Source organism: Chenopodium album, chromosome 16 (genome assembly GCF_948465745.1).
Source record: "Chenopodium album chromosome 16, dcCheAlbu1.1, whole genome shotgun sequence".
NCBI lineage: Eukaryota > Viridiplantae > Streptophyta > Magnoliopsida > Caryophyllales > Amaranthaceae > Chenopodium > Chenopodium album.
In genome coordinates, this window is record NC_137849.1 from 15,282,893 (window position 1) to 15,310,317 (window position 27,425).

The 27,425-nt window shown below is 33.6% G+C and overlaps 1 protein-coding gene and 1 long non-coding RNA gene across 3 annotated transcripts; one reads left to right on the forward strand and one right to left on the reverse strand.

The window, feature by feature from the left end:
* Positions 1–4,934: 4,934 nt before the first annotated feature.
* Positions 4,935–27,223, reverse strand: LOC145584954 (uncharacterized). Its single transcript, XR_014100467.1, has 3 exons — positions 26,855–27,223; positions 5,788–6,587; positions 4,935–5,186 (listed from the first exon to the last, which is right to left on the reverse strand). It is a non-coding gene; the product is annotated as an uncharacterized LOC145584954 (long non-coding RNA).
* Positions 10,666–26,665, forward strand: LOC145584953 (protoporphyrinogen oxidase 2-like). Of its 2 annotated transcripts, XR_014100466.1 has the most exons (20): positions 10,666–10,881; positions 10,985–11,024; positions 11,352–11,487; positions 11,606–11,671; positions 11,827–11,877; positions 11,998–12,054; positions 12,342–12,412; positions 12,707–12,743; positions 12,833–12,898; positions 13,244–13,284; positions 16,017–16,137; positions 16,733–16,906; positions 19,579–19,653; positions 22,398–22,521; positions 22,591–22,699; positions 22,807–22,881; positions 22,974–23,080; positions 23,416–23,527; positions 23,759–23,904; positions 25,921–26,665. XR_014100466.1 is itself a non-coding variant. In XM_081641736.1 (19 exons), the coding sequence occupies exons 1-19, from the start codon at positions 10,773–10,775 to the stop codon at positions 23,760–23,762; spliced, it is 1,575 nt and encodes a 524-aa protein (XP_081497862.1). In that variant the 5' UTR covers positions 10,666–10,772; the 3' UTR covers positions 23,763–24,299. The 2 variants fall into 2 exon arrangements, 1 of the variants encoding a protein (XP_081497862.1); XM_081641736.1 differs by lacking the exon at positions 25,921–26,665 and having other exon boundaries at positions 23,759–24,299.
* Positions 27,224–27,425: the final 202 nt, after the last annotated feature.

Sequence of the window (27,425 nt, forward strand, 5' to 3'; positions counted from 1 at the left end):
CTTATTAAGCGTGATTTTAAATACAAATTCCCTTTAAAACTAACAATAACAATAATATCAAGCAACATGACAATATTGACAAAACAATCATCATCATAATATTCTCAAAGCATAATAATATTAGCAAGATCCTAGACATGATACTAACATGATTAATAACAAATTCTAACATGTCACTAAATAATACTTCCTCCGTTTTTTTATAGTTACAACACTTCCCTAAAATGAAAATGTCACAATAGTTGCAACACACCATAAAAGAAAGATTGTATGGTGTAAATTATACTATTAACTTTATTTAAAACTCATGTCCCACTTGATTATACTCCTAACAACCATTTAACCCCATTTAAGTGTATTATATCATGTGAGATCCACTTTTCTTAAATACCGTGTTAAAGTGTGTGTTGCAGACTTGCAATTATAAAAAAACGGAGGAAGTAAAAATTAAAGCTTTAATCTTAACATGATACTAGAAATCAATAAAAGCATCCTAACATGATAATAGGAATTAAAATAAAATATTTTAAATATAATTTCTATATCAAAAGAATAATCAAATTACTTACTTTGATGCCTCGTACCTCATTCTATTAAAAGAACACACACGTTAGTAACTTCAAGAAAATATTAAATCAAAAAATAAATCTAATCAAAGAATTGAAATATAGGTTTGGAACCAAACCCTCTGAATTATCAATCTTTCACGTCGAGTTCTAAGACAACTTCGAGCTTGGTTAGGTGGATTTGAGTCTCGTGAAGGACATACGGTGTATTTTTGTAAAAAGGTATAAAATAGGCTTAGAAAATCAAGAGAGAGAAGAAAGAATAAGCTTTAGCTTACAAAGAGAGAAGAGATGATGATTGTGGGTGAATTGAAAACGGGGAAAATCGTCCTTTTTTATAGAGAAAAAACGACCGAAACAATAAGAAAAGAGTCAGAATCTGACTCGAATTACAACTGTTTCAATCGCGACGCGACAGGGTTATCGTGAGCGATGGCTCTATCACACAACTAAAGACGTTGTACGATAAAATTCGTACGGAATTCGACTTCCAATCAAATTGGGTTAGCCGGAGTCCGTACTTATCTTTTTATTAAATCAGATTTAATCCTTTTAAAACGCTTGTTTTATCCGATGTAGAATTCTTTATCTTTTCAAAGTAAATAATAATCATAATTATCAATCCAAATCCCTTTAGAACTCAAAATAACCTTCTAGATAATTCTAGAAGACTAAGATAAATCTTAATGACTTTAGGAATACAATTATAATTAATGGAATCTCCACATGATCATTGGGTCCGTATATAAAGCTCGTTTTAGGCCTTGTTTAGTATTTTAGCCATAACTTTCTTGTTATAACTCAGAATTGGGCTTATAATATATCGTTGGAAAACTCTTTTCAAGCCCCATCCAACTACACAATTATTGGACCCATATTATGAATCAAACTAAACTAGATTGGACGTTTTTCATACGAATTCATACGAAATGAATGATTTTCGAAATAAGAAATGAATGATTTTTATTAAAACATTTTAGAAAAAAAGAGAATCCACGAGACTTTTCAACATTTCACCTTACTCGTTAATTAATGACATGAAAAGTACTCATCACTGGTTTGGTTTTTGGGAAGACACAATCAGATGTCTACAGGCAACAAGTATGGGAGTGAGGCTTGCTAAGAGGCTTGGATTTAAACGCATTGAGTTAGAATGTGATGCTCTTGAAGGTGTGCTATTGTGTTGGTTTGTTTAGTGAATTGTGACTTTCTTACATTTTTTTTATTAACTTTGTTCTTAATTTCTCCAATTTTTCATAGCACACCTATTTGAATACTAAGTAGTAAATTTAAAGTGGCCTTAAATATATAAATTGTGTCCTCCTAAAGTAAACTAGATATCATATAAAGTGGACTAAACCTGTCTAAAAGTAGAAGACACAAAGAGCTTATGGTTGAATATTGTTTCATTTGGTGCGTTAATGACTACTTTCATTGTTTGTTTGTAGCTTCTTTAATGGTCAACTCTAATTTACTGTTTTTTAATTTTTGATGTTTTAAACAAACCTTGAATTAGTAAATTAAATATGCTTTAAAGTAAACTAGGTCTCCTAGAAGTAAACTAAATATGTCTCTAGCTTGAAATATGAACAGAGTAATCTTAGTGCTACATACACTACATAGTCCGATTTGCTTATGGCAAAGATAATCTGGGGAAGAGTTTATTAACCCTCAATTTTTATCATTCAGAGTAATTTTGAAACACTAGATGTTGTAACCTATAACACTCTAATTGATGGCTTTTGTAAAGCCAATAGACTTATAGTTGCACCCCTGTTGTTCACAGATATGCAAGCTCATAGAGTTACTCCTAATGTTCACATACTGTTCATTACTTGATGGCCTGGCATGGGCAAAAGTGTGTGGCTAGGTGAGGTAGTGGCATTAGTTGAAAATACGGAAGATAAAGGTATTAAGCCTACTACTGTCACTTACAATATCCTAAATTCCTAATGGACAGTTTGTGTGAGGCTGGACAAAATTAAAAGATGCAGCAAATTTCTTCTCGAATCTCGTGTTAAGAGGTCTGCAACCTTATCTTAAAACATAGTTAAGGGGTATGCAACTTTATCTTAAAACATATAATATATTGGTTAAAGGCTACTGCGAGAAAGGTCTCTTGATTAAAGCTGCTCGATTACTAAGGATAATGGAGGACAATGTTAGTTTCCCTAATGCTATCACCTACAATGCAATCATCAGAGTAATTTGTCTTTACTTGCTATAAAAATTGTTCAATACTATTTTGCTTAAGTATTTCCTTTCCTCATGGTAGTTTAATGGTTCATGGTTATTACTTCTCTGTATATTCGTGTGTTATGAGTATCTAATCTTCTTTCTCTTGTCTATTTAATATACATTGGCTTTTTAATGGTTTCTTATGGGTTGTCTAGTATATTATTACATCAGTTGTCTCTTAAAGTAAATAAATAAGAATCTAAAGTGAGTACAAAAATCTTTAAATTAAACTATTAACTCAAGTGGTAGAGCACTATGCGGATGTATAAAGGTGTAGGTTCAATTCCTATATAAGTTATCTCTACAAGTAAATATAAAACACTCTTAAGTTATTCGAAAAACCTCAGATCAAAAGTAAGTCTAAATAACTAAAAAGTAAATCAAAATAGATCAAAATTAAAGTAGACCAAAAGATGTAAAAAAAATCATAAATTCATAATAACACAAAAGTAAATAGATAATGCTAAAAAGTGAATAAAAATCACTAAAAAGTAAATCATAATTACTTTAAAATAAATAAATAATGCTAAAAAATAAATCAAAATATCATGAAGCAAATCAAATTAGCTCTAAAGTATACGAATGATAAATTATCTTGAAATGATAAATATTAAGGAAACTTTGTTATAGCACAAAAACTTCGAGTCAATTACATTCATATATTACAAGATGAGTCAAATTATAAGAAACAAATATATTGAGTTCGACGTACAGGGAAAGTAAAGAACCCACGCGGGATTCAAACCCACATCTTTGTGCATTTGCATAATGTTCTACCCGCTAAGCTGGTAGGCTAATTCTAGTACATTAAACATTTGAAGTAAAGAAAAAATACTTAAAAGTAAACCAAAGTATATAAAAAAATAAAAAAATAAATTAAAGAAATACATAGTGTATGCTCAAATTCCATTCAAAGTGCAGACACTACCACTCCAAATATTCCTAAGCAAAACATATTGATCTGAACAATGCGGGGCTAGGGTTAAATGATATTTATAATATTGTTCAGAGCTAAACTGTTGTTTCAATGAATACTACAAGAAGGGGGGGGGAGTTTGAATTGTAGTATGACATATTTGTCAAACTTTTTGCGAAAATAAAAACAAGTAAGCTAAAGGAACTGAGAGTGCAAGAGAGATTTTACGTGGAAAACTCCTTGGCTCTAAACAAGGAGAAAAATCACGACCACTTGGGATTTTAGGACAAGAATCTTCACTAGAATAGGGAAAATGGACCTATTACAAACTAAAGACCCTAACTTTGAGTTGCTCAACGAACCCAAAGCCATGAGGAACAAGTCACCCAACTTGTTACTCTTCTCTTCTCACTTCTCTTTCTCACAAATAGAAATTCATTCAAACTTCCCAATTCCCCAAAATACAACTCGAAAAGATTAACTCTAGTATAAGGACATTAGAACACTCATTTTCACAAGTGTGGAATTGACTCTTGACTCAATTAAAGAAAACAAAGATTGAAATCTATTTCAGCAATTGTAAGTTTTTCCAACTAAAATCATATGACTATTTATAGACCAAAATTCGTTTAGGAAAAACTTCTTTGTGCAGCTTGTCCATGATGCCACTACTCCAACCCACTAATAAGAACATGTCCTAAAATTAAGGGCATAAACTCCTTAATGTGCAAGACCATAATATGGGAAAGATCATGGGGAGTAGGTCGCAAGTTTTGGAAAACTAAAAATCAGATTTTATTTGTTTAACAGATTTTTCGAAAATAAATAAAATAAAATCCTTTTTATAAAAAGATAAAACTTTAAACTCAACTGTTTTCCTAAAACTAACACTAGTAGAAAAAACAAAATTGACACCGGTTCAAAACCCCTCAATGCCGCCGGTTTTGAACCAGTGCCAATTTGGGGGGTGCCAATAATCGCATTAAAAGCCACCGGTTTGAATCGGTGGGAAAACTTGTTATTGGCACCAGTTAACCGGTGCCAAAAATACCCAAAAAAATATATAATTCCTCCTTTTGGCACCGGTTAACCGGTGCCAAAAATGTCCAAAAAAAATAATTTTTTTTTGTCCTTTTTCAATTAAAAATTAGCAGAAAACTCATACAACACCAAATATAATTGAAATTCATAATCAGTAATTACACACCAAATGCTACACCAAATATAATTGAAATTCATAATCACCAAAATGTTATATATATACATAATACATTAATACATAATATAATTGAAATTCATAATCAGTAATTTTACACTTGCCAAAAAAAAAAAAAAAAAAAAAAAAACTAAACAAATGGATTCGACGAGATCCCCGAATTGCAGATGCTCGGTAGCTGAATTGCAGAAGCAGTATCGGCCATCAATTTTCTCCTCCGACCCCGACTTCGACGAAGATGACTCACGAACTGAAAATAAAAAAATAAATAAAAGCCAGAAAACTCAAAATTATAAAAAAATAGAAAAAAAATAAAATCCCCGAAAAAAAAACCCAGAATACTCAAAATAAAAAAATAAAAAAAAAAATAAAAAAAACCCAAAAAACACATGCATGATGTACCCAGAAAAATAAAAATCAATAAATTAACCCAAAATTAAACCTAGAAAAAACAAGAAAAATCGAATTAAAATACAAAACCGATTAAATTCGGATAATTATACCCAGAAAATCGAGAAAAATCGATACAAAATCCAACAATCGATTAAATAAACCCAGAAAAATCGTACTAAAAAAAAACAAGCCAGAAAAATAGAACTGAAAATAAAAAAATCGATTAAATAAACCCAAAATCGATTCGAAAAAACCCCAAAATCAATTCGAAAAAACCCCCAAAATCAATTCGAAAATCAATTAACCCCAAAATCAATTCGAAAAAAACCCAGAATAAATTAACCCATAATCAATTCGAAAAACCTCAAAATCAATTCGAAAAAACCCAAAAAAATTCGAAAATCACTTAACCTAGAAACCCTAACCTTGAATAATTAAACCCAATAACATGCACTAACCTCGAACTTGGTGGCGGCAGTGGTTAGTGGCGGTGGTGGTGGTGGGCAGGAGACAGAAGAGAGAAGAGAGGTCGGAGAAGAGAGGGGAAAGAAGAGGAGAGAGAGGGTAGCTTCATTCATGGTCGGAGAGAGAAAGAGGACAGAGAAGAGAGGAGAGAGAAGGAGGAGAGGAGGAGAGAGAAGAGAGAGGCGCATAAGAGAGATTGAAGCTGAGGGTTAAGGTATTTTAGGGTTAGGGGATATAAAAGGGGAGACAAAAGGACGAAGCTAAGGCCATTTTTTTTTATTTAACAAGGCCACCGGTTCAAAACCGGTAGGTTTAATGTTTTTCCCACCGGTTCAATTTGAACCGGTGGCAATACTCTCCCTTCAAAATCCCGCCCGTTTTCCCCCTTTTTTCCTCACTGGTTCTTAGGGCGGTGCCAATTTCGTTTTTTCACCTAGTGTAAGCATGCACAACTTAATCTTTTTAGACTAATTCCACACAACTATTTTTGAGTGTAATACTATCCTTATACTTACATAAATCCTATAATATAAAAATATCTTAGTCTTCATGATTCTCTGATGAAGCTTCTACTCCGAGGCTTCTGTTCCTTTGAGGGAACTTCTTTTCTCTGGTGAAGCTTCCACTCTGAAGCTTCAGTTCCCTGAGGGGAAACTTCTATTCTTAAGTCTTCAATTCTGAAGCACCAGTAGTTCCTGTGAGGGAACTCTTCTCTTTTTTGATTGCTTTGTTCCTGGCTTTCTTGTTCCTCATGGAATCTTCGCAAGACACTCAATTCTCCTAGTCTTTGCAACTGATCACACACCCAAACAATCAAGCTCTTATTAGTTCGTAAATAAGTTAGGTTGTGTCATCATCAAAATCATTAAGTCCAACATAAACGTGATATTTATGTGGCAATGTCAAAGTAAAGCTAAATAACTCAAAAGTAAATAAAATATCTCAAAAAGTAAGTAAAAAATTACATATATACTCTATGTAATAGTTGAAACATTAGTAGCAAAATATGAATTCGACCCTAGAATGTCATAATAATCAGTTCATGTCATCAACACGAAGAATATGGAAAGGACAATGAGAAAAAAAAAAAGGCAGTTAGGAGGGATGTTAGCAGTCATGGAACAACAAGACATAAGGGTACTCTTTGAGTTGCATTGCGGTCTTGTATAGAACTTGACAATGGTGCATACCAATTTGTTGTTAAGACAATGCCAATATTTCCCTTTTGAGATGCATGCACTAATTTAGCAGCTTGTCAAAATCAGCTCTAATTATCTTCATCAGGGCACATTTACAAGAATAACGTACAACTTGCTAAGTTGCTATATACAATAAGTTATTGCTGCTTATATCCTCAATTTTCTGTAAATTCTAGTAAACTTTGATGGCAAACTATTCTAGCACTTAAATTGCGGTGTTTAACCTGATATTTTTCCTGCTAATTTTACACATGCTTTAATGAATGCAATTGCAATTACTTTGACATTACACCACATATCTACACCTATATTAATTACTACCTCCGTTAACTTTTAGTTGCAACTTTGGGGTATTATTTGTGAGATATAAAATATTCCAAAGTTGCAACCAAAAGTTAACACAGTTAGTATATATAGAACCAATTCTGCAGCACCGCAAGAAGTATAACCTCTAATCCATATGACAAGATCCACACCAACAACAAATCCCTATGGAATAACAACACCCTTTTGCCCCACCACAATTCCGTTCAGATTAACCCTCAGCTCACCACAACCTCGCACACCCCCAAACCTTTAAACCCCCTACTCTTTCATCCCACAACAACCCCTAAATTCACAAAACAACAATACAACAATACAAATGCACAAATTTAGAAAAAAAAAACAAAAATAGCAAAAAAAATCCCCAAATTAAGCAAAAGACAAAACCAAAAAAGAAAAATGGATAATCAAGTAAAAAATACGCAATTAAAATTAGGAACTTTTGAATTTTAGTACCCTAAAAATGGACCTAATTGAATTTCTGCACCTGTTTAAAACTTTTTTTTTTTATTTTGGTACCCATCAACTGTAAAAAATATAGGTTTTGGTACCACCGTCCATATTCTGTTAAGTTTTTCGTTAGTGGGATCCCGTCACCTTCCAGACACCTCTTAGCCATCTTCCAGCCACCCCTTAGCCACGTACCAACCAGGCTCACATCCACCTCATCTCACCACCACACCATCACCATCAAAACTACCCCCTGCACCTCCGATTCGCACCAGCGCCGCACCATCACACCACCATCACCTCCGATTCGCACCAGCGCCGCACCATCACACCACCACCACCAAAACTACCCCCTACAACACGCACCATCCATCCCCCGCAAAAAAATCATCATCACCGACCATCTCCTCCACCGTCGCACACAACAGCTGGCCCCCAAAACCTTAAAACCCACTTGAAATAACCTAGAAACCACCCATTTTCTGGGTTGTTTAAAAACCCTAAACAGGTTTGGCTTTACGGGTTATTTTAGGTGGGTTTTAGGGTTTTGGGGACCGCGCAAAAAGGGGAGGGTGGTTGTTTCAAGGAGGGAGGGGGTCGACGAACAAGGGAGGGGGTTGTTCCGGCAAGCGATGGTTGTTTTGGAGGGATGTTGCGGCTGAGATCGGAGGAGGGAAAGGGAAGAGGTGGGCTCGCCGGCGTCGAGGGAATGTTTTGGCACCGACAGCTGGCATAGGGAGGGGGAAGGGTGGCTCACGGGGAGGGGTGGTAGTTGTTGTTTTTTTTTAAAAAAGTTTTTTTCTTTTTTTTTAATAAATTAAATTATTAAATAATTAGATAATGGGCCCCACTAATGGAAAGTTAAACGAAGGTTGGATGGAGGTACCAAAACTTATATTTTGTGACTTTGATGAGTAGAAAAATAAAATAAATTTTAAACGTGTACGAAAATTCAATTAGGGTCATTTTCGAGGTACCAAAATTCAAAATTTCCTTAAAATTAAAGCATATGCAACAATCAAAATTCATAAATCAATCAAACAAAAAATAGCAGAAAAAAAAACCCAAAATTTCGACTATTTAATCTAATTAAGAAATGAAACACAAATTAATCACACAAAAAATAACAAAAAACCCTAAATTCAAACTCGAATTTATTAAAACCAAATCGAGCAATAACTTAAACTGAATCGAGCAAATTCAACATACTAATCATTGAAATTCACATGTCTTATCTTTGCAGAAAAACGCAAGAAATTGATGAACAAAAGCGAAGAATCTAAGAGCGAAGGAATCGAAGAGCAGGTCAAAGAAAATCGCCTCATAGAGAATTTGGGAAGAAGAGAGAGAAAATCTAGAGAAGAGAGAGAAAAAAAAGAAACAGAGGAAAAACCTAGGTAGTCGTTCAAAGCATAATATTATGAAAATCTCCTTAATGAGGCGGGTGAAGTGTAGATCGTTGGATGAAACGTGATGGACGATCTAGATTAGTTCCTATGGAAACCCTTCCGAACTTATCACCGGATTATATATGTAAAAAAAAACTACCACCCAACCACCCCTCCCCTTTCCTCCCTTGGCCAGAACCCCCTCCCCCACCGGACCTGCCGCTCAGATCCCCCTACCTCCAACGACCACCTCCACCGTCTATTGGCCCTTCTTTCCCCCTAATCCCCGTCGATGGCCACTACCCCCTTTGAATTTTTGGCTCTTATTTTACTCAAACATGCTCAAATCAAGCCCAAATCAATTGTAATTTGCTAATAAATCACCCTAGCATCACATACATACATAATCAAAGACAAAACAAGCATCAATTGCAAGCAAGATGCACAAAATTATAAACCCTCAAATCAATTTTCTAGAGTTTTTCAAAATCAAGAAGGAGGTGGTCGTCGGTAGGGATAAGGGGGAATGGAAGGGTCAGCCGGCGGTGGAGGTAGATCGCCAAAGGTGGGAAAATCTGGGCAAGGGGTCTAGTGGGGGGGGGGAGGGAGGAGGAAAAAGGAGGGGGTGATAGGTTGGTGGTTGGGAGTGGAGGTTTATATATATATATATATATATATATATATATATATATATATATATATATATATATATATATATATATATATATATATATATATTGAATCTAATTATTTAGTAATTTGGTGGATTAGAAGGTAATTAGAGGAAATTAAAGTGTATCTATATCTATGATCTATAATAATCTATAATACGTGGAACTTTTTATCTTCTTATGACACTTGTTAATTGTCATATTCTTATTTGTCCATAATTTTTAAAACCTTTTACATTTAAATATTTCTTATTTTATGAAGGGTTGTGATAATATGTGATTTTTTTTAATTATTTATGATTTCATAATTTTATTTGTAAATTATTTCATTTGTTTTTTCATTTAGTATTTGTCATGAAGGGTTGCATTTTTTTTTTCTAAACCAAACTCCGATTTTCGTTATTTCGTTAACTATTCAAATTGTAATGCATTTTACTTTTAATATTACATCAATTTTCTTTGAAACATGAAAGATATAATTTATTAATCTAACTTATTAATAATTTGAGAAGAATATCTTGCATTATTATAAGTATTTTACCAAAAAATATAAAAATTATAATTATTACTCATATGATTTGATAAAAAAATTCAGCCTGTGCTTTGAACGGGATAAATACTAGTTAAGTTTTTTTTTTTTTTTTTTAATAGAATAATAGTCCAGTTAATAAGAGGATAATTAAGGAAATAAGTTTTCTCTCGCAATAAAAAAAATGAATTTATTAACTTTAATAAAAAAGCATTTATTTATTTTCCTGTGTATTATTAAAATAGTGATTTTAAAAGGTTTTTTCTAATAAATTAAAAAAAAAAATAACAAAAGTTATGCTAGTCTCTATTTTCTCCGGTTTCTCTGTCGTTTTTCTACCACTTCACTCCAAACGAATTGTGTCAAATTCAATAATCCGATAATCCGTTTGCATATTTTCACTGATCACATATTCACATGGTAATATTTTCCATTTCCCACCTATCAACAAATTTTGGATCATCGCTGGTTTTTCCCACAAAAAATTATACTGTTATGGGCAACGTTTCTGAGCGGAATCAACCCAGTAAAAGTCTTCCAACCAATTCTCTTTTGCATTCCACATTTTTTGCGGTTTTTATTTTTGTTTAACTTTTTTTTTTATTTTTGTTAAATTTAATTTTTTTCAGGTTCTGCTAAAAGGGTTGCTGTTGTTGGTGCTGGTGTTAGGTAATTTTAACCCCCTGCTACAATATTACTTGTATGTCTTTTAATAAAATTCGTTAACAATTTATGTGATAATTGCAATTCAAATTGGTCACTTTCATTTTGGCATTGTAATATTTTGAAAAGCATTGTAAGATTATACTGAATAATCACTTTTGGTTATGACCCCAATTACGGGATTAAGGCTTTGATTGATTGGTTGATTGAATATGTTGAAAGGATTGTAAGAAATTCCCTGTACGTATCTTCAAAGAAATGGGATGGGGTCATTTTTTTTAGAGATGGATAAACTATTTGAATGATTAGTGTATTCTTTTGGTCGAATTGTAGTGGACTTGCTGCGGCGTATAAACTGAAATCGAATAATTTGAATGTGACATTGTATGAAGCTGATAGTAGAGCTGGTGGGAAACTCAAAACTGTTGTAAAGGATGGTTTGATCTGGGACGAGGGGGCAAATACTATGGTAATGTTTGTGAACAATGTCGGGTCTTACGCTTTAGCTGACACTTAAATTTCTGGATATGGGTTCAATTATAGGCTAATTATTGTGGTTATTTTGGGATCGTCTACTGTGTTTACAGACTGAGAGTGAGGAGGAAGTCACGAGTTTGTTCGATGATCTCAAGCTTAGGGAGAAACTACAACTTGTAAGTCTTCAGATTTAGAGTGACAAAATCTTTATGCAGAAGATTGGAGTGGCCTTTGTTTCTTATTTGCAGCTTGGTATATCTTCAGAATGCTTCCTAATCTGTTTCGTGGTTAAGTTTCTGAAAACGTTATTTGGTTGTTAATTCTGTCACAGCCAATCTCACAAAACAAAAGATACATTGTCAGAGATGGTCTTCCTGTGCTGGTTAGTTTGCTGCTTTTGAATTTGATCACTTTAATTATATTGTAACTCTGGAAACATGATGATGCATGAGGCAAGTTCCCTCCCCTGCATTGTATTTACAGCTGCTTATTTTTGATGCAGTTACCTTCAAATCCAATTGCACTGCTGCAGAGCAATATTCTTTCAGCACAATCTAAGGTCATTATATGTTAATGGGTACTTGATGCTGAGAATTCTAATTATTTCCTTATACTTAGTGTCCGCAAATATGCAATACGTTGTGTGTGTGTGTGTGTTTTTTTTTTTTTTTTTTTGGGGGATTGCATAGCTGTCTAAGAGTTTGAGTCAAAAGGAAAATCCTCGTGCTTCTTTATGTGTTTTTCAAAGTGGCTGTTTGTCTAAGAAATTTGGAAGGGAGGATGTGTGAATGTAACTTTAATTATTTATTTATTTTGTTCACAAACGGTCATTTGCTTCTTACTCAGCTACAAATTATGCTGGAGCCTTTTCTTTGGAAAAAACACAATGCTACTCAGGTTTCTGATGCTCATGAAAGGTAATTGTCCATCCTTATGTAAACATTAGTATAATATTCTGTTGCTGAAATTCAAGGAATTATCATACCTCACTTATCATCATCCTGAGAGCCGAACATACAATTCTAACTCCTGAGTTTTTTGCCTGATCAATTTCATTATAAAACGGACTTATTTGCTATTTATTGTAGTACAATGATATATACTAGCATTAAAGTAAGAGCTTGTTTAGACGTTAAGCTCTTATGTAAATACTTTCTAGTCAATTATGATGTATGACCACTGGATTGACATAAATGTCTATTTTTCTGCAGTGTGGGCGAATTTTTTGAGCGACATTTTGGGAAAGAGGTATAGTTATGGTGTTTTAACAGATGTTTCTCTTCTGCTCTAATGTTGCTGATACTTTTTTTTTTCCCCCCTTTTTTGTGTGTGTGCAGTTTGTTGATTATGTAATTGACCCTTTTGTTGCGGGTACAAGTGGTGGAGATCCTCAATCACTTTCTGTGAGTGAATTTTTTTTGTTTCATTTCTTTCCAATCCTTTGGAGGTTGTAAATGAATTTCGTTCCAGTTGTGCAGCCAAAGATGGATATAGCCTTTAATTTATAAAAAACTTGTAGGTCCCATGCTATACACTGATACTTGTACTCATGATTGTTAAGAGTGGTAGATCTCAATAGAAGCTTAAATGTGACCTACATAGAATCTGTTAGATGTATCTAATCTGTCAATAAAAGTACGTTTTATTTATTTATTTATTTTATTATATGTATTATTATATTATTTTTATATATTTACTGAAGTCAATTTATGGAACTGCTCTTTGTGTTAACATCTTATTTTATGCAGATGCGTCATGCATTTCCAGAATTATGGAATATTGAAAACAGGTGTGGACCTTAAAAGCCTTAATATTTATTTATTGTGTCTGTTAGGCCATATGTTATTTTTACTTTCAGATTTTCCATGACTGTTTATGTTTCCGCTTTGCTTAATTTTCAAATTTGTACTTTGCATTCAAGATCCTATGTATGCTGATAAACTGATATCACAAATAAATTAAATGAACTCGTTTACGTTAAACATTAGTTTTTTACTTTACAATCTTTTCATCTCAGCTTTTCTTAACATCTCACTCAACACAGACATTAAAAGTCTTGACAGTGTTCAATCTTGTGCAAGTATGCAAAAGCTGAGAGATTACTTGATCTCACCTTACTCTAGCACATTTAATCATAATATTTGTGTTCAACCTGGATTTTTCGTATTGAAAATCAAAGTAAAAGAGAAACATTATTCATTTTTAACACCTTTCTTCAACCCCTACCACGGCCCTTCACTTTTACCTCCCTGTTATGCAATTGTGTTGGTTGCATGCTGCCCAGATTAAATTTCTTATCATGCCTTTGGTTTGTAGATATGATGCAGTAAAAATGAACTTGCTTGTAATTGTTTGGGAAACATGTGATCAGAATTGTCTAGAAGTATGTTTAATTATGACAAAAAGCTCTTGCACTCTTAATTTTGGCTCCCTTTTTTTATTAGAATAATAATGCGTATTGCCTCCATTTTTTAAAAACATTGGGTGCTGGGAATAATAAAGATCTTGTAATTTTCCCTATTGTTCATGTTTTTGTTGAAGCAGTTATGTGGAATTATAAGGGGGAAAAGATGGGGGAGAGAAAAAGGGGAGGGGAGACGATAGATAAAATTGTAGTAGGAAAGGGATGGGAACTTATAATTAAGGGGGTTAGAATAATTCTATCTAAATATCTTCTCTCTCTGTTATATTTTATTTGAAATACAGCCTTATGGCATGCACTTTAAGGAAGCACTTAGAGTAGGTAGATGGACCAAATCATCAAGAAAACTAAAACACTGGTAAGGAGGAAGGGTATGGGTATTAATTATATAAATTATTTTGATAAAGTGGTTTGTTTACCTTGTGTAATCTCCTTCAACCTAGGACTTTTCATTGGGATGTGTTGCAAGGAAAAAAAACATAGGAAGTAACTATTTTCCTGCAATTTTAGATTAAAAGTTGTTATTTATTTACAAAGATGACTTCATGTAATATGTTTTGAAGTTGAGTTTGGAAATTTATTTTTATGGCCAACCGATAGTTGAAGTGTTGAACTTTGAAATGGGTGATAGCTTTTGAGTTCACACGCATTAGTGGGCAATAATAAGTGAACATCAATCTGCTGGAATTTTCCATACTCTGGAATTTTTTTTTGAAAGTGTTTTCCATATTTGTTGGTAAAAACAGGTGAAATGACGTACTAACAACAATGGTCTCTAGTAGGATAAAATATAATTATTTTTAAGCGTAAATAAGAATTAGGAGGGTTGCATAGTGGTTTAATTTTTGTTCTTTGTGTAAGACCATTTCTTCTTCCTTCCATGTCATGTGTTCAAACTTTTGAAGACGTGTTTGTGATTTTCTTCCTTGGATGAAACATATTTTGTTATCCCTCCGGTCTTTTAAATTGTGTTGTGGATGGATATTTTTGGTGATCCCTCGTGTCTAATCAAATGCTTTTTCTTGAATCTCAATTTATCATTTTCTATTCTGTGTTTGTGGCTGATGAAGTAGAAAAATTCAAGTAATTTTCAGCCGACCGCTATTAGTATGGTTTGTTGTATTGTTAGCTGCTAGTCCTCTATGCACGCGATGCCTACTTTGATGTATCATGTATGAGTATCAACACTGAAATAAAATAGCATTTAAGCTATGATATTATTTAATTATTGACAAATTTTTTGACAATAACATAAACAAACATTTCGTTGTTTTGCTTACAATCATAGTAATCAAACTAACATAAGAACATTGTATTTGAGTGTTTCGTAATCATTTATTTTTTTAATTTGCACCAATTTGCTTGTTAGCCACATGCACTTGATGGCCCACTCAACTTCATATACGTAGTCAGTGTTTCAAATACATACCAACATTGTGTAACTGTTGTGGATTAGAGTCTCTAATTGGTGGACGTAAAACCCAAAAGTAATTCTTAAATCCAAAGGCTCGAGAGAATTCTGACCCCTTGGTAACATAATATGTTCTAAATTTGATCTTTCATTCCATAGTAATCACAAATCCCACATCTTAGATGGCAGCAATCTAATTATAATTGAACACACCTGGTGGTGAATTGTCGTTAAGCAGAGTAATGTGGCAATCTTGTTTTCAACGACGTAAAGTAAAAGCATCAATCAGTGGATTGTATTACTAATCTGTTCAAGAATGATTTGTAAAAATTTGGGTTGGTTGTTTCCTTGAAATTGTTCAATGAAGAAATATATTTTGGTTTGATTGCTGTTTCTTTTTAGTTGTCAGTTTAAGCATTTTTTTTTTTTAATTTTTACACTGATTGATGTTTTTGGGTTAGATTTTTTATATTGTTTTGTCAAATAATAAGGGACATAATGGGTATTTTAGGGGACACAACAACCTCTCCCTTCACTTATATAATAGAGATTTGTTATGAAGAACATCTGAATTGTAGAACATGGTTTTGGATGTGGAACTTACGAGTCCATTACAAGTTTTGTTGTCCATTTTAATTTGTTATGTGACCCATGTCTTATCAATTGTCTGCATGAATCCTTTCATTAGGTTTGGTTCAGTAATTGCTGGATTTTTTCAATCTAAATTGTCATCCAAGAAAGAAAAGGGAGGAGGATCTAACAAGAAGCCACGTGTACGTGGTTCATTTTCTTTCCAGGGTGGAATGCAGGTATTCACATGTAGGTTAAATATTTATCTTTTATACTACTTCTACCAAAATATATCAGGTCTTGTTAACTACCTGCAATCACACGCATGAACCTTTCAATTGTTTTTTGGTTAAAGTTGATTTGCTATGTTTTACTATTGTTTGTAATTTGGGATATGTTGATATCACAATGTGTATTAAGATAATGTAAGAACTTCATTGTATTAAGAATAAAATATTACATGAGAGGACCAAGAGTCCTTTCTCTTAGTAGAATGTTGATAAAGAGGGTCATTCAGATTTTATATCTAAAAAAGAAGTCCCAAAAAGGCTTCCAAGGTATGGGGGTGTGAAACTGTAGAGCGGCCATAGAAATTAGATCTAATGAAGCGACTTGGCAGGAGATCCAACTTCAAAACATTATTGACAACACCCATAAAATTGTAGCATAGATTTTGATGTTATAGTAGTCTCTATCAAAGCTTGCTTGTCAAGCTTGCCTGTAAGGTGTATTGTCTTTGACATATGACTCTGAATAATTACATAGAAATCGTTTACTTCTATACTGCTAGCTTATAAAACTTTTTCTGTTTACTGATCAATCTATCTTCTATAGACACTTGTTGATACGATGTGCAAACAGTTTGGTAAAGATGAACTCAAACTTCAGTGTAAGGTGCTGTCGTTGTCACACAACCCTAATGAGAACCCTTCATCAGAAAATTGGTCAGTGTCTTCCATGTCAAACAACAACATCCAAGATCAACAATATGATGCTGTCATTGTTACTGTGAGTTTTTGCTTACTTTGTTTCCTCCTATTGCATTTATTTCTACTGACAAACATTGTGAGTACCATTTAGCAATGCTATCTAGATTGAAACAACGCTATATAGCCAATATAGGTTAAAGGGGAATGTTTCAGGGATTCAGGTCTATAAAGGATTGTTTGAAGTTCAGTTCTGTGGTAAGTGTGATTAATATAATAACTGGAATAAATTGAAATCAAGAGAGGGGATTCGATATTTAGAAGATGCACTAGCAGTCTCAAAATATGCATGCTCTAACATGCTATCCTACTACTGTTCCTCTGCATCCGAAAGGAATCTCAGAAATTTAGGAAGTGCAATAAATATCTGAACTTTTATAATATTGACTTATATTATCTGGACTTTTCTTGTAAAATTATTTATAAGTGTGTTCTTAACCTTATCTACACGTCCAAACTCATCTTAACCAACTTATTTTGTCTAATTAAGTCAAAATAAGTCGAAAACCTTACTTATATGTTTAGAATTGCATAGTTGTTGAATCAAATCTAATTTGGTGGAGCAAAACAATTCCTTGCTGGCTAATTATATTCAAACGTTCATCAAATAACAGAATTGTATGTATAAGATTGGTTAACTTTACAGCTGGTTGAATAACTAGACCCATTTAAATTCTGATTTTTATTTTTTCCTTAGATACAACTGTGGACTTATGAAAGGGTTTTGTCATGAACCTGCTTGAGCTACAAACGCTTCCAGTGCAAGAGGAGGGGACAGTCAAAAGCAACTCATGGAAGAAACAGAGGACAACATGGGAGAGGAATACAACAATAGCTTATTAAGGTGCCGCCGCCGGTAATTATCAGTTTTTAGTACTAGAATGGAACAACATGATGTAATAGACCAACCAAGCACGACCAAATGACAAAAAAGAAAGCAATAGAACAGTTTAATAGAGTAGAAAGATTGAGGCTTTGGTTAACAAAAAACAACGGTTTACACAATCAATAGGATTAGCCTATCAAGCTTTGTAGTGAGTTTGGCTCACAACTCTACAACAATGGCTTGAGGCCATACTCTAGGTTTTGCAACACAAGATTCTGCCTACCTTTGCCGTTCCTCCTTTTTCTATTTATACTAATGCTAAATACCATAACCTAATAATACTAGACTTCCCAAATTACCCCTCCTAAGGTTAGTCTACACATGAATTAATGAATAGTGGTACACTTTGGCAGCTAATGCTCTAGTCAATAAAGGAGTGTGTAGAGAGTAGAAGATCATGTTAGTACTAATAACCTTAAGCTTCTATGTAGCGACTCCTCTTTTGGTAATCAAAATTCCATATTTATCAATTAAATCCTACATTCAACCTAAAATTAGTTTATCACAATGTCGTTGTCGGCCTCAAGAAAGGCAGAAGATGTTGGGACATATTGAGCTAGCCGCAAGATCAAAGAGAACAAGTGATTGACTGTATCGTAGCAGGAACGACTAGGGTAGCGAAAGCCGGCCAGCGATTCCAAATAGATCAATTTCTTACAAAGCTTGCAGCAGAGTCGATTAGCAACAAAGAAGCTATTGATGGAGCAACGAAAAAACTAGAAGGACGCATTAATCGTTTCCGATAAAGTTATGAGGTGCTCATAGTGGCAAGAGTTGGCGAGAGTTATTTCAACATGAACTCTGTGCTATAGTGTTAGGGGAGAAGTCGAAAGAACCCAAAAATAGTAGTGGTTGAATTTGAAGGTTTGACAGAAAAAGGTCCAGAAAGGGATGGGCGGGGGAAAAGAGGTCTATTTTGAGACGAAATGTTGCCATATAGGGTGTACAAGAGGAGGCAGGAGGCGGTGGCCTAAGGAAAGACCCGATAACTGAATCATGTGGACCAAAATTTACTTTGATTTCTATCATCTGAGAGGAGGAAAAATTGGAGGCTATAGTGGTGCTAATGAATGGAGCCACTTTTGAGTGGTTTCAATGGGAGCACAAGCATATTAAGAAGAATTTCATGAAAGGAAGGTATGATGGAGGAATACCAAAGGACATTCATACTCAATCTACCTCCATTCACCTAACTTAACTCATTCCCCATCCACAGTCATCAGTGGGAGTGAAGTGGGTGAATTGGGTGCTGAATAGTATGATAGAAAATGAAACAGGATTGTACTTTTGATCAAACTTTCTCTTTGGAACTTTATGAATATCCAAACAATGATTAATGAAAGGCTGGTAGCATTTTTCTTCCTTGTCAATATCCGAACATGATAAAAACATGCAATCTTTATTTCTGATATTGACTCATGCTTTATAACTAATTCATCACTATGGGTTACTTGGTAGCATTTGTTTTTACTTTATTGAGAGTGAAAAGTTGAGAATTATAATCTACATAGCAACTTTTGCATGAAAAGTCACCACCTTGGTTGTAAAATTTAAATTTCCGTAACACTTACATTTTCTCTCATTATGATCTCTCTACTTTATGTGTATATTCCTCTAGTCTAAGTTGACCTTTGTGTCTATGTACCTGTTAAATAGAACCTCACTTTTCTCATCATGTATTCCTCTCGGCATGTGTTCTCTACTCTATGTTCCTCTATCCTATATTGACCTTTGTGTCTGTTTAAAGTTTTTATTAGTTCATGTATTTCAAAGTTCCTCATTGTTTGATTCTATATTCTATATGATAGGCTCCAATCAGGAATGTCAAAGAACTGAAGATTATACAAGGTGGAAATCCATTTTCTCTTGACTTCATTCCAGAGGTATGTAATTTTATTGTCGTTAGGAAATTTGAGGGATGGCATAATTGTAATTAGTTTTAAATATGACCTGATGTGGTGGTTTGACAGTGCTTTCTCACATTATCTTAGTAGTAATAAATAAAAGAACTTACCTAGTTGTTGTGCTCTCTTTTCAGCATATATTATCATGGAAGCTGATAAATTGATGGTACTTATGTTCTGATACGGGTGCTTTCATTGAGACCAATAGATTTTATGAACCTGTTTGTCATAGGAGACCAAGCCTGAATGAATATAATGATGGGCCTTTTGGAGCTTATAAAATCAAGTTGAGAAAAAATGCATAACCTATCAACCAACTGAAGAAGTGATTTTCTTATTTTCTCCTTTGGCCTTTTGCCTTTTAGTGAGAAATCCAAGCTTAAATGGTGAAAATAAGTTTGTATATCTCTAGAGAAATTTGAGGGTTTCTAGGCCTATTTCTGATGCTTACATATGCCTATAGTATCTTTGTTGGTTCTATATATTTTAATATTGTTTGGCTAATTATAAATTAGTAGTATTGAACAAACTTGAAACTGGTAGCCATTTGATTAGTAAAAAAAGGCTTTTGCCATGTGTTTGGCAAAGAGCATATACTACTGGTGAAATGAGAGAAACACCTTGCTGCAAACTTACCAAACTACTCCCTTGGAAAGGAATTGGTAGTTGTTGATGGTAAAATGTGTTGTTTCTGGTTGCATATTGGCCATTAATAGCTAGATGCCTGTTCTATGTGCTTTGTGCTAACATGCTTATTGCCAAACAAGGCCACTATATTGCTTTCTTTGGCTATATTGTTTAGGATGGTTTGGTTATTATTTGACATGTCAGACAAGAAAATCTTATATAGGAGATTACCCTATTTATACAAGAAAATCAGCAGACTTTTGAGAGCAATTCCCCATGCCTGAAACAATCATTTCATCATGTAACTGAACAAGGGTTTTCTTCTAGTTTCCTTAATAATATGGGTCTTTGCTTTGATGATCAAACCCCATGATGGATGCCACTTAAGTATATAAAACGACATGTCATCTAGTATCTAGGTGAAATAATATTAAGAGATTTGTTGACCAATTGTGAGCCATAGCCTTTAACGTACTTTACCACAAAACTAGCTATAGTCATGATTATGAGGAATGCGGAGTTTCCTTATTTTTAGTGGTTATGATGTCGTGACTAGAGAATCAAGACCGTTGCTATGCAATTGCCAAAATGATTAATAAGCATGCACTTCAATTGTTTCCAACTGTTAGTAAAAGGTTTTAAGCATAGTAAATTAGTAATAAATAATAAAGGTGTATGTGTAAAATACAACAGTTTTGATTTTTTTGATTTTGATTTTGATTTTTTTTTTTTTTATAATTTTGGATAGATAAAAGATTTTTGTTCTTGTAACAGCATTTTAAGAGCAACTCCAATGGTTGTAGTTAGGGACTTGCTTGCAATTTCAATAATTCCCTAGCTATTAGCTTGACCATTGGAGCTAGAAAACTCAATTTTTTGCCAAAGTAATTTGCTTGGGAATTAAACTTGCCAAAATAAAATGCTCATTGCACCAATTAAGCTCTTTATATGTATTTTCTATCCAACAACTACTATTAAGATAATAGGGAACCATTGGAGCAAAAAGTAGCTAAAATGATAATTAGATTAAAAGTTTATGTTTCAAATTAGCTTGCCATTGGAGTTGCTCTAAGCAGATTATGTTGGGTGATGGATCATTGAGCAGGCTATAGTGGATGATGATGTATGAATTTTTAAACCATTATTTTGTAAACTTGTAATAGTTTGTCTTATAAAAGCTAGAATCCTTTATGTGAACATTTTTATGGTTGAATGGTTCAAAGACGCTTATTGATGGAGTGCATCTTAAGTTTGAATGTAAGCTACCCACAAAATTGCGTAAATTTGTTGGCATTGGCTTAGACAATAAACTATTGGTAAACGAGTTCAGCATGAGGACAAGGTCTCCTCACTAATTAACTTAAACGAGTTTACAAATATTTATGCTTAACATCTCTAAAGAAATGCCAGCTTATCTGGCTAACTTTATGTCTAACTTTTCCCCTTGATTCTAATTATAAAAAAATTCTGATAATAGTGTCTAACTTTTCCCCTTGATAATACATGTCAGTGTATATAGTAGGAATAGTGGCATCTTGTATATTATGATCCTACCTCACATGATTTTGTATCCTTTTGAATTTTTTGGAAGTTTGTCCTTTATTGAAAATTCTTTTTCCATAGAGTTAGATTGGAGCTCTAAGTATCTCACTGTTGGTTGAAAGTCAACTTCATCTTTAAAATGTGGCTATTGATTGAGGGCCTGTTCTGATTTACTGGACTGATTGGAGCTGAACTAAACTGAACTGAATAGAGCTGAATTAAACTGAACTGAATATTTTATGAGAGAAGGAAATTAAGAACTGAACTGAACTGAATTGATGGAGCTGAATGGAACTGAAATTAAGCTGAAGAGAACAAGCCTGATTTGTTAGCATAGTTAATTTACCTTTCGTCTTTAGGTATTATATTGTGATCTCATTAATCTTCATTGTTTATTGTTAATTCTATTATTATTCTCCTGGTTACTTGTGATATTGTGAAGCATTTTATGAGCTTATATTATGGATCATAAAGCTTTGTTCTTTTTCCTCACATGTTTATTGTTGATGGGGGCAACCTGTCAGTCTGTCATACTGATTTTGTCCTTTATGCAGGTGATTTGCCTACCCCTTTCTGTTATTATTACTACATTCAAGAAGGCCAATGTGAAGAGACCTCTTGAGGGTTTTGGTGTTCTTGTCCCATCTAATGAACAACATAATGGATTGAAGACTCTTGGTAATTTTCTTATTTGCTTGTATAGTTAATCATATATTCGACTCTAATGCTAGTTTCTTAGCATCTCAGGTACTTTGTTTTCCTCTATGATGTTTCCTGATCGTGCTCCCTCTGATGTGTATCTATATACTACCTTTGTTGGAGGTAGCCGAAATAGAGAACTTGCAAAAGCTTCAAAGTATGAGGTTTTATAATGTTTGTCATGTCTGTTTATTCTTTTACTGATATTGCCACTTTTATATGGCTGCCTTACTAATTTTATTACTTTTGATTTGTTGATTATAGGGATGAACTAAAGCAAATAGTTTCGTCTGACCTCCAGCAGCTGTTGGGCACTGATGCTGAACCTAGTTTTGTGAAGTATTGATATTGTTTACGCACCATTACATGATTTGTGCTTCTTATTTGTGACTAATCATTGTAACTAAGACCTTGTACTTGTTTGGCAACAGTCATTATTACTGGAGCAATGCATTCCCTCTTTATGGTCGCAATTACGACTCAGTTCTGAGAGCAATAGAGAAGATGGAAAGAGATCTTCCCGGAGTTTTTTACGCAGGTGATCTGTCCTTTCTTGTTATTGTGAAGTCCTAGTACAGTTGGCTTGTCTATCAGGAGAATTGACTTGTTTCAGCAGAGTGAGTGTTTTCCAAGTTGTATTTCATGCAAGCTTGTGGCAGAGATAGAGTAGAATTTTTGTCAGCTGAAAGGGGAAATTATGTGTTTTTTTGTCGCTTGAAGTTCTGATTGTTTCTGATGCTTTATAGTATGAAACATCAAACTGAATGGAAAAGAGACAGCTAGAATTATCATCTACTCTTATTATGGTAGTTCTACCTTCTATTATTATGAAAATTTAAGTTTTGTAATTTTTTTCCCGTGTTAATGCAATAGGTAACCATAAAGGTGGACTTTCTGTGGGAAAATCTATAGCTTCTGGATACAAAGCTGCAGAACATGTTATATCTTATCTCGACTTTAAGTTAGATGCCAAGATGGAGACTCTGTAAGTCACTTTTATTGTTCTACCCACTGAAATGACGAGTGGAAACGCATTGACGTAATGTTCTCAATTTATAATCACATAGACTGATATTAAGAAATTACATTACTTCTCATTAATGTATATTGTATACAGACTAAACTATTGTTTTACTCGTACCAGGATAGTTCTGCCTTGTACTATTATGAAAATTTAAATGACTTTCTTGTAACTATTTTTTTAAAACTGTTTTAGGTAGCCGTAAGGATGGATTTTCATTGGGAAAATCTATAGCCTCTGGATACAAAGCTGTGAAACTTGGATACGAAGCTGTTGTACTTGCAATATCATATCTCGACTACGAAGTGCAAAGTGGGCCCCACTAACGGTGATCGTTAACGGTAAGACAACGTTAAGGTCACTATTGATACATAATTGTTGTTGAAGGTTACAGTGTGTTAATTTCACAAGGAGAGGGCACAACTTGGAAAAGTCAAATACTGAGGGTTATAGTGTATAATTTCCCATCAATTTTTGACGATTCTTAAGAATAATTAATATCATGTTATGCTTGTCTTTTGGAAACGGAATTGAATTAATTTCGCACAATTATGTCAAGGTGATAATTTTACGTGGTGGATCTAGTGGTCGTTACTTCTCCTACCTTAATCTTGATAGAAAAATAAATATGTAATTAGTTGATTTTTTATTTTTATTTATTTATTTTTTCACATTGGTATGTACGAATTTGGAAACACAATTATTTATCCAAATTTATTGGACATAATTCAGCTTAGTTAAAATGGTTTTGCCCTTATAAATTAGGGAAGGATATAAAAATCCCTATCTCCAAGAACCACTAGTACATATTTAATTTTCCTATACAAGAGAAACCGATACCAACTGCAATGAGTACTATGTAAGTAGAATTACTACATACTGTACTAATTAGCAAAATCATACATAATAGCTAGAAACTCAAACTAGACTCTCATATTTATAAGGAATTTTTGTTCTTTTAGTAAATATTATCGAAGTCTTATTTGACATGCATGTCCTTCCAAGAGTTCCCAACAGTATAAACCCAAGTGTTTTTTTTTATCCTTCCATATTGTTGTTTTTTATCCTTCCATATTTCCATGAGCATGACCTTTTTGGCTGAGTTACTTTACTTTTCTCGCAACAGGTAAGGCCCTTTTTAATTCACCTTATTTTTGTAATTGATCTTAACTTATTTTTTTGATATGATGTGATTGTTTGGTTTGACCAAATTTTGAACTTATATATATACTGATATACACCTATTTATAATTAAAAGGGAGATTTTGTTTGGTAACACTTTAATTTTTATTTTTCTCTTTGTTGTATTGTAAAAAAACTTTATTCCTTTTATTTTAGTTCCATCACTTACATTTTTAGTTAATAAACTCTCTCTATCTCTTTCCTATCACATGAGTCCACTTTTTATGTTCTTTCTATTTCTCTCATCTTAAATTGCCTCGGAGTCTACAATTTGTAAAGTTATGCAACTAAAACAATGGAGGAAATTTAATATTTAATATTCTTATATATATAATTGATAGCTATTAAGTTACTATCACATTAATGATGCTTTTTTTTTTCTTCAAAATATATACTTTAACTAAAATCAGGTATTTTTTAACAATTAAACAACATGAATAGGTTAATTTTTTTTAAAAATATTAATAAAAAAAAAACCACCCCTTCCCCATTAGGTAGCACTATTTAAAAATGGAGATATATTTTTACTGCAAAGACTTAAATTTTAAAATCTTTTGTGATATCTTTTTAAAAAGAAATTGAGATTACTTACAATTATGCATATAATATGTGAATATCTAAATTCATAATTGTGCTTAGGTTTATAATTCATGAAGTTATATGGTTAAAGTCAAAACCACCAATTATTTGGTTGATTCTTTATCAATTTAGAGAGATTCTATATACTCCGTATTAACTTTATAAGGCCCGGCCCCATTCTGTTCATCGATCTTAAAATAATTTCACTACAACAAAAAATATTTTAGATCAATAAAAATAAATATTTATCAGTTAAATCTCTATTAGTAAAATCAAGTTTTAATCATTAAAAATAATTTCGGCTCAATAAATTTAATTAAAAAGCACTAAAAATAATTTAATTTCAGCTTTAATAATTTATATCCAGTAAAAATAATTTCTATTCAACAAAAGTAAGGTGAAAAGATCAAGGGCTAATCGCCAGACATGCATTAAATTATTATTAACAAAATGCAAGTGTTCGAGCTCATTGTAATTATATGATGTGCCTTATGTTCACTTTTTAACTACTCATGGTAAAATATTATATGATGTGCGTTATGTTCACTTTTTTAACTACTTATTTGTTTCTATCTTTCCAAATTTTGGTGGCAAAGGTAGACAAGCAAGGTTGGCCAAGAAATGTTTTTTCAAAGGTTCCGTCAAAAAAAAAAAGGAAATGTTTTCAAAGGTGAGTTTGGAGGTAAGGTTCAGTTGGAGCCAATCTCGAAAGTTCATGGCGGCAATGTGTTGTGGGAAGTTCAACCATACCTGATGCCCGTGTAAGAAGTCACGAAGTACATGGCTTGCCATCCTCATGGAAGTCATTACAAATTAGAGAAGAATCTAGATTTTGAAGAAAGGCTCAACAAGGGTTGAGATGTAGTGCTTTTTGGGCGCCCTCTAAACGTCCAAGTATAATTGACTTCCTTTTATAGATGTCTCCAAAAACATTTTTATTCCACGACACCAGTTGTGTTTCCACTTGTTTGAGGGAGTCAAGGGAGTAGGAAGGTACATTGACCCACGAGTCATGAGTGGCTAATGACATCAGGAAGGGACAGGTCTGTTGACCACATGGGTTCAAACCGAAATGGTTTCGAGCCCAGTGGAGCTGGTGGTTCAAATAGTGATAAAGACAGCGTAAAGTGGTCGGAATAAGTTCTAGGAAGGTGTTTTTTTTTTGCTTCTGGAAGAATTAGGTGCCACCCCGGGTTTGCCCACCCACGGTCTATCCTTTCGTAAATTGGTCTTTTCTTACGACAGTTGGTCCAAGTGTATTTTTGTCCACGAAACCCAAATATGTGACAATACAATAGTCCATGGTTGTTACATATAATAAGTTGGCTCTGTTGATATTTATTGGTCGGCCTCGCTCCTAATTTTTCATTTTGTGAAATCATTTCATTAAAGTCTCCCAAAATTAACCAAGGTTGGTTTATAAGCATCAGGAATATCACACAAATCATTCCAAATCATTTTTATTTTTTCAAATTTTGGACTTGCGGCATAAATAGAAGACAAAAAGAATCAAGTGTTGGGTGAGGTTACCTCAATGAAGCCATGAATTCCTTGGGTATTCTAGCTCCACGATTGGCGAGAAAGATATCTTATGCGAATTCCACATAAGAAGAATACCCCTCGAATAACTCATCGATTCAACAAGATGCCATTTATCAAAGGGTTATTTTTTGAGAAGGAAGTCAGTGCTATTTTTGCAGCATCTTGTCTAAGAAAGTATGATGAAATCAGTATGGTGATTGTTGATAGGGAGGCCGAGGTTTCTTATGAATGAGAGTCTCCATATGCCCCTTGTGTTCCAGTAGAGTAGAGACATGTTACGAGGTAGGAAAGTTTTGCGTTTTATCGCGCTCCGCCCTTTTGCTAGCTCTTTGAGACGAGACTTCACTGCTAGCACTTCTTTTGGAATTTTCCAACACCAATGCATGGTTCTACTTCTTACTCCATCTTGCGCCTATCGCGACTTTCGAGATTCACTCCGTTGTCTTCTTCCTCTTCCCAACTTGCCGCAATCATTATTTGAGGGAGTGGATGGTCGATCTTGTATAGTTGTATTGTGTTGGTGTAAGTGAGCACTTTTATCCTTATCGTCTCGTGGTCC

Coding starts and splice junctions, on each gene's coding strand:
- LOC145584953 (XM_081641736.1), top strand. CDS start 10,773: ATGGTAATATTTTCCATTTCCCACCTATCAACAAATTTTGGATCATCG. Junction 11,488..11,605: donor ACGAGGGGGCAAATACTATG/GTAATGTTTGTG, acceptor CTGTGTTTACAG/ACTGAGAGTGAGGAGGAAGT. Junction 22,700..22,806: donor GAACTTGCAAAAGCTTCAAA/GTATGAGGTTTT, acceptor TGTTGATTATAG/GGATGAACTAAAGCAAATAG.